Source organism: Odontesthes bonariensis, chromosome 10, assembly GCF_027942865.1.
Source record: "Odontesthes bonariensis isolate fOdoBon6 chromosome 10, fOdoBon6.hap1, whole genome shotgun sequence".
Taxonomy (NCBI): domain Eukaryota; kingdom Metazoa; phylum Chordata; class Actinopteri; order Atheriniformes; family Atherinopsidae; genus Odontesthes; species Odontesthes bonariensis.
In genome coordinates, this window is record NC_134515.1 from 13,710,503 (window position 1) to 13,725,833 (window position 15,331).

Genomic DNA, 15,331 nt, shown 5'->3' on the forward strand with positions numbered 1-15,331 from the left:
GTGTCATTGTTGAAGTATTATAGTTTGGATTTTACCCTTTGAACATTATGTGGGTGTCTGACATGTTTCTCCTGGATTTTATGATGGTAAAATTTCTGTGGGGGAATGGTGGATTATTTTAATGGCTTGGGGATCTGGCATCAATTGTTCAATTATTTTAGCAAATTGCTGCTTTAAAAAAAAATCCCAATTACTTATTGACTAAGTTAAAAGGACTATTAAATCCTGATTTTTTTTTTTTTAAACAGTGGAATATATTAAAACAGTTTCAAACTGATATAAACATTTCTCATTTATTCTCTTAGTGTCTCCCTCCCTCTTTCACTCACACATGCACGTCTCTGAAAGCTGAGCTGGGATAATAGAGGCATTCAGAGGCACTGAATGGGGTGGTAAAGGGGAGGAGAAAGGGGCTGTAAACTAGCTGCAATGTGCATAGTTCAAGGTTGTTCTCCACCTTCCCTGACTCACGTGTAAGAGCTTCTGTGGTTGTGTGTTTATTGGCCACAGGCATGTACACTCTCACTGTCTCTCTTTGTACTGATAGACATTAGACCTCTCTCCCTCTCTCTCTCGATGCTAAGGTTTGTTTTCGTTAACTACACGGTTACTTGTGTTTTTCTTTGCCCTGTAATTTTATACACACATTTACACACATACAGATAAGTCAGTGAGGCTCGGCAAACAATTACGCATTGTTCAAACAAGAGCAAGATTAAACTCCAGAGTACTTATCCTTTCAGGGATTTCAGATGGACAGCGTTAAGCGAAACAGCCGTGTGCACTGCAGGCAGAATTATCTCGCCCTGGATGAAACACAGCTGGATGTTCTAGGCCAGAGGGCAGAAAAGAAGGCCCTGTCATTGTTGGAAAGGTTGAAGGCACAATGTTGGTGAGTTAAAGGCTAGGTTTTAGTAGCACTCTGCATTGTAAGTATGGGCCCTCAGCCGAACTTGAAGCCCTTTGAGGTTCGGTAGCTTGAAAGTCTGCTTTCATGTTCCTCTAGGTGTTCTGGTTCCAGGGTGAAGAGCTTCCTGCTGGGCCTTTTTCCTGTCCTGTCATGGCTGCCTCACTACTCCATCAGAGAGAACGCAGGTGGAGATGTGATGTCTGGAATCAGTGTTGGGATCCTGCACCTACCACAGGGTGAGGATAAAACAGTCACATAAACAGTCTAAAACGGTTTTTAAAAACATTAAAAACAAAGGGAAACCACCACCACATAAGCTGTGGTTTTCAGTGCCAATGAGAATGTGTTTATGTGACTGTTCCTTGTATTGATCTCTCTCTCTTCCTATGTTAATGAATGAGGTTCAGACCAATGATCATGCAGATGATCCTTAAAAACAAGCACCTGACCTTTATATGTCTGGTGTCTCATTCTTCAAGATCTCTTAGGCTTTGAACTGCCTGAAAACCATCATAGGAGTCTTAATAGTGCCAAGCCAAAACCTCTGAGAATTAAGGGGCTTTTATAAATTTCGGAACATTATAGGTTTTCTTGATACATTTTGATTTCTAATAAGGATTATGCACTTCTATTTCTTCAAAACATTACTTTGATGCCCTCCTTTCTTCTTTTTTTCCAGGAATGGCCAATGCCATGTTGGTAGGAGTCCCTCCAGTGTTTGGACTCTACGCCTCCCTTTATCCTCTAATCATCTACTTTATCTTTGGCACTTCCAGACACCTCTCCATCGGTGACTGCCTAGTTTCATTTGTGTGGATTTCCACCCAGTCTTTCGCTTCTTGAGGGGCACCTCTGAAAAGCAGAAAATCCCCTCAAGTTTGATTTATTTGAAAAATGTGTTATATTATTAATTGATATTACTTTAAATGTATAGTTATGTTTAGCAAAGTAATACTGAGAGCAAAAAGTCCAGCAGTGAGTAAAGCACTTCAGTGATTCTTTTATGTGTGTGTGTGTGTGTGTGTGTGTGTGTGTGTGTGTGTGTGTGTGTGTGTGTGTGTGTGTGCGCGCTCATGTGTGCGCTCATGTGTGTGCTCATGTGTGACAGGTACTTTCGCCGTCCTGGCCATCATGATTGGGTCTGTGACAGCTAACGTGGAGTTGCCTAGCAACAGTGATGAAGAGAGTCAGCTTGCTGTGGAAGCTGCCAAAGTGAACATGGCTGTACAACTCACCTTTCTTTGTGGCCTCATACAGGTACACAACACAAAACAAAAACAAACAGCATCCTCACACTCACTGCCCTGCAACTGACCTTTAACCTGCGGTTCCATTACTAAATGTACACTTTTAACTATAAAATCTAAATAAAGGGTAGTAGAAGTTGTAATATGAATAAAATTCTGTACTATATAATAGTATTCAATCGAGCTCTGGTAAATATTAGGGGTTACACTAGCAAGCAGGTAAAGGCGTAGCTCTTACCTTAATTTTGGATGCCATTTTATCTGTGAAACAGTCACCGTATTCTTTATTCTTTATAAGGTTAGATGATTATTCAGTGGCCACAATCAGTCTTACTTCATGCTCAACGGTGAGTTACAGAGTTCTTTAATTCTTGTGTGTGTTTGTGTTAGCTGGTGCTTTACCTGCTGCGAGGAGGTGGTGTGTGCCGCTGGTTGTCTGATCCTGTAATAAGAGGCTACACTACAGCAGCAGGTCTGCATGTGATCATCCTGCAGCTGCCACTGATGACTGGAATACCAGCACAGAGATACACTGGATTACTGGCTGCAGCTTGGGTCAGTTGAAACACTCTGGTACTGTCACGCACACATGCTATTTTCAGCAATCTTCAGAGCTGTTGAAAGAAAAACTCCTGACCTGCTCACTGCATTGCTTTCTTTGTTTTTTTTTTTGACATTGTTATAGGAAGTCTTGGCACTTTGTACATAGTCTTGATACTACATACGACACATTGAAGATTGGGCATGCATTCCTCCAAGAATGAAGCTTGTTATCTCTACACTTTCAGGAGAGGATTTGTGTCCAGTGTCACTGAGTAATATGATTTATAAGAAAAAAATAGAAAAATGAATGATCTAATTTTTGTGTGTCTTCCTCAGACTTTAAAGGATGTTCTGTATGCAGTGAAAAATGCTGTACCAGGACCTCTGCTAGTCTCTTTGGTTTCAATGGTGATGCTCGTCGGGGGCAAGATGCTGAATGATCGTTTCAAGAACAAGTTGCCCGTTGCCATTCCCTGGGAACTTTTACTGGTGACACACGCACACATTCTTCAGATTCTATCATTGAGTGCTTATGCTATAGACATTATACATTCCCTTCCCTCTTTCCCTAACTCTGACCATCAAAATAGCAAGCCTTCCAATCAAATGACCATATGGGTAGTTTGTTTCATACCCTTAAGTCAAGTCAAGACAAGTAAAAAAAAACAAAAAAAAAACATAATAGCATCTTCTAAATGATGCCCCCACAAGCAGCAGGTAGGAAATAAAACTTATATGAATGTTTCCATATAACCACAAATGTCATTCTCAAATTCTTCCTTTAACAAGCCAGAAAAAGTTGATAGGGTGGCGCGATTAAACTTTGGTGTGCTTTGGTTGTGGGACTTGAGTTGAAGCCACATAACATCTGACAACTGTTTCACCTCCAAGTTATGTTCAGTTACAAGCAAGACAACTCCTTTCTCACTTTGGTAGATTTAGGCTGTAACATCACTTGGTTTGTGTTTTAATATGACTATGGTTAGGGCTAAAGTACAATCTCTTTACAATGTGATCGTCATCTTTATGGACGCCATTTTTACTATTCAGTAATTCCCATGCAGTTGCTTGTTTGACCACAAGAGATCACGTATTCTTCCATTAGTTTATTTATTAGATTGTTTTGGCCTGTATGAGCAAACAACCCTATGGGCTTGTATTTGGGCAGCAAATAGCCTCCTTTTAACTCCTTTTAACCATATCGGTCCCCACAAAGCGGGGGACTGCATGAGAATGGAAAACCAATACCACACGCACACACGCACGCACGCACGCACACACACACACAAGCAGACACACAGGAGACTCGTGTCCATAAGATGCATCCAGATGGACAGATGCCACTGTGATGAACTGATGAGTGACTCATAAATTATATAATAATCTGTTTTTATCTTTGAAACCACAATTCCCCACATACAACAAATATCTGCACCTGGTTACTGATTAATCATCATTATGTCTTCCGAACTTCTTAGTTGTGCTGATGACAATTAGATCTACGATGTCTAGATTATTCTTATTATTCTTATTATTATTATTCTCATCTCGCTTCTCATCTTATTTTAGTCAAACATAGTCAAAAGAATACAGGGCAAGTCCTTTAAATCAGGGGAATTATAATTACATTTTTATTTACAGTTCACAGCAAGGAAGCAGTTTAGTACAAAAAGTAAACTTAATACATATGATGGTCACAAAACCAAAGTTAAATACCTACAAACTGTATACATCAGATCTTTGAACTCCTTCTTTAAGGCTTAAACAATCTATTTAAAGACTTGCATGTAATGGAGGAAATGGCTTCAAGCTGCCACTGTTTGTTATAAATCTGACAAGTAATTCATATTCATTAATATCTGTATAATAATGTGTCTGTTATTTGTCCTTGTAGATACAGTATGTGTGAGCAAACTAATTTATCTGATATTTGGATGCTGAATGGCTGATATTTGTCTTTTCCAAGCTGAACAGCCTGTGCAGAAATGTCATATCCCTTGTTTTTTCACCCACAGATCATCCTGGGCACCATCCTGTCAGTGCAGATGGATCTGGCTGGACAGCACAGAGTCCAGGTGGTGGGACACATACCCAGTGGGTCAGTAGAACTGGGTTATTCTCTGTTAGGCTTTGTTATTCCACCGGGAGTTTTTACTCAGTGGACATTTGCTCTGATTTTCAGCCAATGTATCTTTTACATTCATGGTAGAATCTGACTTATTGCAGCATTTTAAATATTTTAAGGATCAAATTGGACAAAATATTGATAATTAAGATTTAAAAAAAAGCTCTTTCCTCTCCATGCGTCTCACACTGTAACCTCCTTTTTACCTCCAGCTCTCAAAAAGTAAAAGAACCGGTCATTTTTATCATAGACCAAATATTCCTGAAAATGTTAAAAGAATGAGCAATTCATGAGATTTGGAAGGCATACCTCTTTATTTTATTAAATTTTATTAAATTTTTATTAAATGCAATACTTTTTCTTTGCAGAAATAATAGCGAGCTAGTGTTTCAATCCGTCTGTCTTCCCCTTTCTTATTCTTCCTCCTCTTCTTCTCAGCCTATCTCCCCCGGTCCTTCCCTCTCTGTCTCAGTTCAGAGAGCTGTTTATTCCAGCTTTGTCTGTAGCTTTGGTCGGCTTCAGTTTCCTCTCAGCCATGGGCTCAGTGTTCGCCCACAAACATGGCTACCAGGTGGACTCCAGTCAGGTACACTCGCTGCATTTATAACACTTATTTGTAACGGAGATTCGACTTTGTTTTCAATCTTTTGCTAATTAATAAATAGAAAAATAGATAAATGAAAGATGAAAATTTGAGACATCTTTGAAGCCATTATGTGAAATTATGTAAAGGAAAGTTTCTGTAGCATGAGTTATTTCTTTTTATGAAACCATTGCCACAGCCAAATGGAACTTAAGGCAACCCTTGTCATTTTTTGCTGCTCTTTTTCATCATTAATACAGATTCGAGTCTGTTGACTCAGACCCAGTTAATGAACCTGAAAACACAGAGTTCACGTATAAGAAAAAGCACAGACTTCAACTGATGCAAAGCCTTGCGGTTTGAAGTGGGTCTGCCTTTGATCCAGTTTCTGCAGACTTTAATTTGTGGCCTCGTTGTGAAGTCTGCTGCAGCCTGATATAGCTCAGAGATTTTCAGTCACAGTTGTCATCATCAGTCAGCCTGTGGGGTGGAATTCATTAGAACTGGCATTTAGGAACAAGCTTCATCTCACATAAGCGATACATTATTAGCTGTTTGTTTAAGTGGTCAAGCTGAAGGCTCAGGCTCCCTTAATTAATTACATTACTAGCAACCCACTCTCATACACCAAGCCTGTAGGGCATCTTGTACAATTTGCTTTTCTTCTTCTTCATCAAAATTAGCTTGCAGTCTGAACATTCATTGCTGACATGAAGTTCTCAAAGACTTTCAGATTTTTCTACAGTTTTTCGTTTCACACACATCTTAAAATTGATTCAGTACATTTTTTCCCCTCGTCAATCTGTAAACAATGGCAATTCAAAAAGACAATGAGGGTTTTCTGAGTTTATTGCTTCCCTCCAGATATTTCTCCCATTCTTCTTGGCAAAATCATTTGAGCTCAACCAGGTTTGATGGGAGTCGTGCATTTTCAACCCATTATAAATGAAGACATAGTTATCAATGTTACACTTAATCTCTGCTAATAGATCCCTCTATATCCATCGAACTGGATTCAAAAGGCAGAAAGTGATTATCCTCGATGATAAAACTAAAGTTGTCTTTTAGATGAACAGAGATGAGTAACAGGGGTTTAGTTGTTGGTCGTGTACACAATAAAAACCTCCTAAGTTCTCTGAATACTCTGACCCCCACCTGGTTGAGGCAGATGGCCGCCCTTCCTGAGTATAGTTCTGCTGGAAGTATTTTCCTGGTGAAAAGGAGTTCTTCCTCTCCACAGTTGCTCACAGGTCCCTGCGAGCTCAGGACGGGGACTCAAGATTTGATGCAATCTGTTGGTTTCCTTAGCTTGGCTATTTTCTATGAACTGGCCCTCTGTGAATACAACTTCAATGAACTAGGCTGAATTGGATTGAACTGGATCATAATTGATCTGATTATGATTGTATTCAGTTGGACTTAAATTGATATTGTTTTATTTTCTGTTTAAAGTACCCGCAGTTTACATATGTTATAAACTGGCACTGTAAAGATAAAGTGAAGTGAACTGAATGTAGTGCTGTGGCCTCGGCTGTCTGTCTGCCTCAGGATCTGTTGGCTTTGGGGCTGTGCAACACCATCGGAGGAATGTTCCAGTGCTTTGCCGTCAGCTGCTCCTTTTCTCGCAGTATGGTCCAGGATAGTCTCGGTATCAAATCACAGGTACTTTAATTTCTTCCAAAGGACATCAAGACCACAGATCACTTTCATCTATGAGCACTGTGAAAGCAGTGTTATCTCTTCTTAGGTGGCAGGTCTGGTATCAGCTCTGATGATTCTGACCATATTGTTGAAGATCGGTCATCTCTTTGAGCAGCTGCCAAAGGTAAAGCGATTGTAAGAAAACCTTAACAGTAACACAACAAACACATTACATTAAGTTGTTAATCAACATTTCAAATCACAAGTATCTCACCTATTACAATGTTCTTCAATTTTCCATTAAGCTCCCAGGGACATTGACATTAAACCTTTATTGTAATGTTTATTATTCTGTTGATTAGTAAGTGGTGCGTGAAGTTGAATCAAAAAGATTACATTTTTGCTTTTTGTTTTGGAACAAATACACCACAAGTTATTGGCTGCAGTTTTCCATAAACCACCATTATGAAATGCAGATCAAATCAGTGAAGTTGCTAAAAAAAAACAATCAGCTCATTCCAGCTGGATGGGTCTCAGCCAGATTTCAGATATGATTTCTGTGTGTACCAGGCAGTGCTGGCTGTTATCATCGTGGTGAACCTGAAGGCGATACTGGCTCAGTTCAGAGATGTGTGTCTGCTCTGGAAATGTGACAGACTGGACTTGGTGGGCCACACAGACATAATGATCTAAGCCTATTCAATAAGATCAGTTACAAAGATGTTCCTTTACTTATCCTACACATTCTCTTCCCCTCATTCCCCTCAGCTGGTGTGGGTAACGTCACTGATTTCCACCCTCATCTTTAACCTGGACCTGGGTCTGGCTGTGGCTTTTGTCTTTTCTTTGCTCACACTTATCTACAGGACACAACGGTCAGTATCTATACTCCTACAGGACCTTACATGGATCATTTTCCACCAAACACATTCGGATTGAGGCAAATATAGGCAACCTCTCCCAAAACTGACTCCCCATTTTAAATCTATTGAGCTTGATTCCAACCTGACATCGTAATTTGCTTTATAGAATAGATATATTCAAATCTCATCACACTACCCTACTTATCATAATCACTGAGCAAAACTCCCTCACAAAGCTCATAGAGCAAGAAACAAAAAACAGGTTTTATTTGTAACAGGCATCGTCTATATTCTCATTTTTTAAAGTAGTTATCTCATTCTGAGGTATCTCATTTTATTTAGTAACGGTGTATAAATGCACCCTTTTATTATACTCTTCAATAATCACAAGTTATCTTCCTTTACATTTTCTTATATGAAGCATTTTAAGTTTAATTTGGGGTAAGAATGTTTTATGGGGTTTGTCATTGTTTTATGATTTTAATTGAAACTGATAATAACAGGTATGGGATCATTTATGGGATCATATTTTTGGGATCACCATCAAAGTCTTTCTTCGCATTTTTTCATACATTCTAATAGTTTTGTATGTGCTTCTGTTGTTCTCTCTTCTTCTCTTTTAACTTGCCTGTTCATTAATATTTCCCTCTGAGTTTCCTCTGTCTTTCATCTCCCGCTCATCCTCCAGCTCCTCCACGATGGTTCTGGGTCATATTCCTGGGACAGACTGTTACAGAGATGTGAGAGTCTACCTTGAGGTAAACCTGATCTCTCTCACAAAAACAAGTTTTTGGCTAATTTTAAATTGATTGAGCTATGGTGCTAATGAAATCAACATGATGGTAAAATCCAATAAAGAGGTCTTGATGTGCCTTACTGGTTTATCCCTTTTATCAAGTGTTCATTCATTTGACAGAACTTTAGATGTGTTACTGCTGTGGGTGTGAAATCCGCCCTAAACATTATAATAAAAAAAAAATCCTGATCTAAAAATGTGGCTACTTTTTACATTTTAAAGGCAATTTTTCAATGAGAAGCAGTGCTGTAGTTTTTTTCCTTTTGTCTCCAGCTTCTCAGCTGGATCCAGTAAAGCATGCAGAGTTGTATCTAAGCTCATATTTAAATTAAGTGGTTTATGTTTTCCTTCTCCATCAGCCTTCCTTCGTTTTGAGCGCCACAATCGTATCTTAAGGTGATCTCCACGTGGTTCCATACATACATGTCCTTTTTTTCCCCCTCAAGTGGGCTGATATTAACACCAGGGCATGTTGGGTTTTTTTTTCCAAGCTCTATCCAGGAATATTTGTTCCTAAACAGGTTTTTATCTTTCTAGCCATAACTATTTTTGGATTCCCAAATCAATTTTTCTCGTGATAACGATGGGGCTTTGGCACATATGTTAAAACCACAGAATAGTTTAAAGAATAGAAGGAATAAACACCTGTGACAGGACGTCTCACAGAGTGAAACAGTGATATCTTAGGTAAAACAACAGGACAAGAGTAGTTTCCTGCAGTTATCAAGGGTTTTTACAAGGTGAAAGCTCTTGATTTGGTGCCATCCACCACCCTGCCAACCCAGAGAAGTAAAATTGGTACCTGAGGCATATAAACACTGTACACGTGTCAAAAGAATATCAAATAGTAACTTTTCCAGACAAGTGGGATGCATATGTGATCATTTGAACACCAGATAGTCTTAAAAAATAAGAATTTTTTGCAGAAAACAGGCTGTTGTCTCTTTAACTGACCTTCAACTGTGACTTCCTTCTATCTTCATCTCAATATTTTAAGTCACAAAACTGTCAGATACATCTAGCTGCAAATCTGAATTTGTGGAAGTTGTTCAGAATATTTAATTTTGCATTGCATCAAGCCTCAGCCCCTCAGAAGCACTTGTTCCTTTACTGACACACTATATGTTCACTGTCTCATTCAGACTGTATGTTGGCAGTAAAAAGCAACCTAGGACTGTTGCATCAGATTTTGAAAATACAAAATACACCAGATTCTAAGGAAAGTTATTTCATGAAAAAAAATCTACAGAGCAAAGCCTGCCCGAAAAACACATTACCCAAATGATGTTTCACAACGAGAATATAAAAACGTAATTCATCACTGCATTCACGGTGTTAATATGGAACATATTTACTGACTGGCAGAGATGAATCCCACTGACACTACATGACTCCTGATAAACTAAGCTGACTCCAGGCTGTGGACTAACATATTTAAAATGTTATCAGTGCGACACATGGTCAATAATTAATTCTCTACAGCATGATTTGTATCTACATATCAAATGCACTCTTGATTCTAATTGTATGACAACATGTGCAATACAGCTGCACATCAACGCACCAGCATCAGTGTAGATGGTACCAAAATATGATGTCACCATCAGTCTGAGATTCCTGTTTTTACCACATCATGGAAAAGCATGTGGAATCATATGTTTATATTGGACACAGGAACAATTGAGTTGCTATATATGCTGTATATTGAGGTCAGTAAACTAAATATAAAATACCTATTACTCATCCATCAATTTCTTATATCTGCTTAATCCCTATTTAGGGTTGCAGGGGGGCTGGAGCCTATTCCAGTTCATCACGAGGCTGTAACTCCTATTATGAAATGTTATTAAAGTATTGAAGACTAAAACTAAATTCTCTCTCGAAGTTTAGACTTTTATAAACTTAATAAACAACTCTAAATGGTGCAAATATAATGCAGAAAAAACAATTGAATAAATAAATCTGTGAAAAATGAAACCCACCATCTGTCTCACATTAAAACAGCAAACTGTCACCACAGGCAGTCAATCAGGGCTCAGGGTATCAGTGAGTTCTTCTCAGCCCCTCTCTGTTCCCTTCAGTTTATTCTGTCCTCGGTGTTTAACTGGTGACTGCTGCACAGCTCCCCCCTGTGCATTTTGTCATGCATTAATGATGGTGTCCACAGTTGGTTTCTTTGTACAAATCCCCTTCAGAGAATTGACTGCATCTATTCCTTTTTTATTGTCACCGATCTTCCACATAATAGAAGGTGAGTAGTTAACTAAAATGGTGTTGTGCACCCGTGGCCAGGCTATTCTATGAAATTAATGAATAATATAGTACTAATTAGGAAAATCAGTGGCAGTAATTACCATTTACATCTGCTTAGAGTACAGTTTTTTTTTTAAGTGCAGCTGGTATAACATATAGCAAAATAAAAGATTAGTAAATTTGATGCACACCACCTTCCTCATTATATCCTATAGAATTTCACCCACTGATTTATAAAAGATATAAGACAAAAAAAATGTTGAAAACCACAAGTTTAATGTTTGACAGCCGTCAGTCTGAGACAAACTGGGATTTGAAGGGTCTTGAAGCTGAGGTGGAATGGAAGTTTAAAGTGTCATAAAATGGAAATACACCATGCTGCTTCCACCACTGCTACAGTCAATTGTTTGTGCACCAGACTTTTGCTGACTTTCTTCCAGGGTGCCGTTACTGTGACAAATGATGAACTATTTGAAAAAAATTGACGTAAAATGCATGTGTCTGTCATTTCTAACAGGCAAAGCCAGTCCCTGGGGTAACCATCCTCTCATGCCCCAGTCCAGTTTACTTTGCCAACTCAGAATTAGTCTTCACTGAGATCAGACAGGTGGCAACACACACACTGACTCATTATGTTACTTCATTACATGGAAATGAGTGCTGATATCTGACCACTGCTCTTCCTCAATCTTTGCTTTTACACTCACCTTATTTTAAACCTAATCTCACCCTAATTCCTCATGCTAAAACTGACAAATGTCAATCTCAATTTTCTCTAGATTGAAATTAATTTAAATAGCTAATTACTAAGTGACAAGTGTTTATGAGTGTGTAGGTATCAATGTATTTACACTGTGATCCCTCAGGCTGAAATAGAAAAATCTGCATGACTACAGAAATCTAATGTTCTCCCTTTGTTTTCCCCCGTTCACTTCATCCAGAAAGTGAGTCGTGGTCAGAAGGACAACCCCGTCGGGCTCCACGCCACAACTTCCACGATTGCTTCCTCTTCAGCACAGAAGCACGCACACCCTTATTGCTTGGTTCTGGATCTCAGCTCAGTGACATTCATGGACTCTGTGGCTATGATGGCACTTTGCAAGGTGAGGAAAGAGAAGTGGCAAGAATGAGGTGCAAAACTTCATTTTCATGTTTTATTCTGGCTGAAGACTGGCTAGATTAGCAAAAAACATCTAAGAAATTATTCATCTTTTTCTGTTTTATGTATTTTCATTTTGATGACACATTGCTTCACGACTTGCTGAATGTGCACTAAACTTCTCAAACATCGTCAGTGAGGATGTGGCAAGTAGTGGTTCCCACAGCAAAGATGTCTGTCACCTCTCAGGCTGACTTCCCAGTCATTGAAACCAGAAGTTTACATGTTAATCAAACTTTAGTGCTAACTCTTGCTCTTGTCTGCTGATCAAAGACATTTGCAAGTTACTATTAGACTAAAGTTGACATCCTGTAATTGCATGCAAGATTATAGATGTATGATAAGCACCCTCGAGGTTACACACACATGCCCACAGTGATATGGCTCTTTTATATCTTACTCTTTGACCTCAATGATAAAAAAAAGACAAGAAATTCATTCATCAGTTCCAGTAAGTAAACATGTGCTTGACTAAGACAATAAGATGTTTATGATGTGTATTATGTGTGTGTGTTTGTGTCACCAGGTTGTAGAGAACTTGGACACACAGGGTGTCAGTGTGTTTCTGGCAGCGTGCACAGGTCAGTTTCATGTTTCCTGTTTGCATACCTCCAGCAGTGGGGCTCGTCTACTTTTGTCTCACACTATCAGTCAATCACACGCACACACACACACACACACACACACACATACACCATGTGTTTTTAGTGTTTTTCTACAAATATTTTCACATCTTCTACTGCCTGTACTCATTATTTGTAATAGTTATTTCCCGTCATGAGTGTTATTTTTTCAAACTATCATAGTAACCCACGTGGCAGCTCTTTTCGAGTGACTTAGTTCAGTGTATTTATTAACCATGCTAGCTGCATCAAGTAAATATTTGAAAAAAAAATTGAAAGTTGAAGTTTGCATTTCCATTGATCTCTGTGCATCAACAGAGGAAGTTTTATCGCAGCTCCAGACTCAGGGATGTATTCCACACAGCCTGCCCAGCTCCTGTCTCTTTCCATCGGTCCATCATGCTGTCGAGCACTGCCTCAGCACTCTGCCCACGTCTCTGGAGGTAAACATTGTCTTACTTTCAAGTTCAATCGACTATAAATAACAGTTTATGATAACAAAAATGTAAGTTTTTAATGGATAATGATCTTCTTTGATCTTCTACTTTAAGAGGTGTATTTGTAGACTATATCTTTGAAGACCACAGATCCTTCAAAGATATAGTCTACAATTGATGGTTGGCAATTATAAAGAAGTGAGCTCACAAAACTTTAATCGACTTGAACCTGCCTCTCACTAGTATTTATGTAAGGAGTATTAGGACAAGATGGTGTGTATACAGACCTTCTGTCTTTCTGGGGATAAATGCTGATATCGGACCAGATAAGTGTAACTGTTGGTTTCAGTACAAGAGAAAAAAATATTATGTGAACCAAATATATTTATATTTATGTTTTATGTCTCAGTTTGGCTGAAGGGTAGTGTGGCGGTCAGCACTGTCGCCCACACAGCAAGAGGGTTCCTGGTTGAAATTCCAGTTGAGGCATTTCTGTGTGGAGTTCACATGTTCTCCCCGTGTATGCGTGGGTTCTCTCTGGGTACTCTGGCTTCCTCCCACTGTCCAAAAACACGCATACTAGTTTGATTGGGGATTTTTAACTGGCCCTAGGAGTGAGTGTGAGCATTCATTATTGTTTGTCCGATGGGATGGACCTCTCGCCCAGTGGCTGCTGGGATAGGCTCCAGCACCACCTGTGACCGTGAACTGGATGTCTCAGCTGAACCCTTCTTCCTGTTTTAGTTTGCTTAGATCCACGTCCTGTCCTTGTTTCACACTTGGGTTCGGCAGCTGATTGCCACACTAATGGGGCTGTGTCCATATGTGGTAGACATTATATTACCTATTCAGTTGTGAGCATAGCTCTGTAAGCAGGAAGATATGGAGGCTACATGTCCCTTGCTTTTTTAATGTGGCATCGTATAGTGAAAATATTTACACCACAAATGTAGAGCTCGTGTTTTGAATAGACAGTGATCTTAACGACAGCTGATTATTTTGCTTCATTGACATTGATCCGTTTCAGAAGTGGGGAACTCTCTTAAAGCCTTAAGTATGAACTGTTCATTGTGAGGTGTGGCAAAGCATTTCTAATTCTTTTAATCTCTTCGCAGGAAATCAACATGGATGCAAGTGAATGTTGAACCTGCAAAGTGACCTTAAATGCACATAGCTGGACAATAATTTTCACATTATTAACAACACACATCTGATTTTTTTAACTGTATTTTTAAAGAAAGCTATCAACGCCCTGCAGAAACTCTATGTGCCTGTACTTTTCACATATTTCCAGACAATAAATGTACTTGTTCTTCAGTTTGTGTCATCATTGACTATTAGGTCATGTAGTATTCATGTAGAGGCAATTGAGAAAAAAATTGAGCATAGTTCAATCTGTGGGTTATGGGAACAGCAGCACTGGTCTCAGCTGCTATAATTATACCAGACAAGATTGAACCCAGAACCCTTGGGAGGTTAGAGTTTTATCCTTTATGTCTAATTCCTGATGCACACATATAATGACTGTGAACGTTACACACAATGTTTAAGCAAGAAACTACAAAAATCTGAAAAATCTGAAAAAACATATATTTAATTCTTGATTGGTGGAGAATTATTGTCTACATTTGTAGAAACAGTTGTTCAATCGTGAAAATGATGTCTGTTATCTGAATCAATATGTTTGGAGGTTTTAGTGAATCCTTAAAATGATTCTTGATGGATGAGTTTTAATAATGATATCATCATTTTATATTCATTTTCATCTGGTGGCAGTATTCTGCATTGTCACATCTGTCACATCTGTCGCATATCATCAGGACTAGTCAGCCACCACAGTTTGTTGTGGGAAGTTTCTTATTGTTTCAGAGAAGACTGACTTAATTTTGTTTCAAATAATCAAAAACAGTTGCACTATGTAAAAACAAACAAACACTGTGTTGTTCCATGTTTTTGTTTTAATTTTTGTTAGTCACATATATGTTTTCCATCTTTCCATCTTAATGTCTTTACTTAGACATTAAGAAACGCTGACTGAATAAATGGTATGCATATAGAAAAGGATAATAATGCTAAATGTTTTTTACGTCTAAACAGAGGAGTTTGGTGACTGATTAAATTAATCAGAGTTATGACTGTTCCCTTCCTATT

The 15,331-nt window shown here is 38.7% G+C and overlaps 1 protein-coding gene across 1 annotated transcript; it reads left to right on the plus strand.

Moving 5' to 3' along the window:
• Window positions 1-487: 487 nt before the first annotated feature.
• On the plus strand, window positions 488-13,450 carry slc26a6.1 (solute carrier family 26 member 6, tandem duplicate 1). Its single transcript, XM_075476338.1, has 17 exons — window positions 488-892; window positions 1,007-1,146; window positions 1,590-1,700; window positions 2,019-2,167; window positions 2,548-2,712; window positions 3,037-3,189; window positions 4,716-4,798; window positions 5,264-5,411; window positions 6,957-7,070; window positions 7,156-7,233; window positions 7,620-7,715; window positions 7,818-7,924; window positions 8,601-8,670; window positions 11,479-11,568; window positions 11,903-12,064; window positions 12,647-12,701; window positions 13,062-13,450. The coding sequence occupies exons 1-17, from the start codon at window positions 753-755 to the stop codon at window positions 13,226-13,228; spliced, it is 2,028 nt and encodes a 675-aa protein (XP_075332453.1). The 5' UTR covers window positions 488-752; the 3' UTR covers window positions 13,229-13,450.
• Window positions 13,451-15,331: the final 1,881 nt, after the last annotated feature.

What these genes read in the sequence shown, in the direction of transcription:
- slc26a6.1 (XM_075476338.1), top strand. Translation starts at nt 753, where the DNA reads ATGGACAGCGTTAAGCGAAACAGCCGTGTGCACTGCAGGCAGAATTAT. An exon ending in TTCCCTGGGAACTTTTACTG is followed by an intron (nt 3,190 to 4,715) that starts GTGACACACGCA and finishes TTTCACCCACAG; the next exon opens with ATCATCCTGGGCACCATCCT. An exon ending in ACCAGGTGGACTCCAGTCAG is followed by an intron (nt 5,412 to 6,956) that starts GTACACTCGCTG and finishes TGTCTGCCTCAG; the next exon opens with GATCTGTTGGCTTTGGGGCT.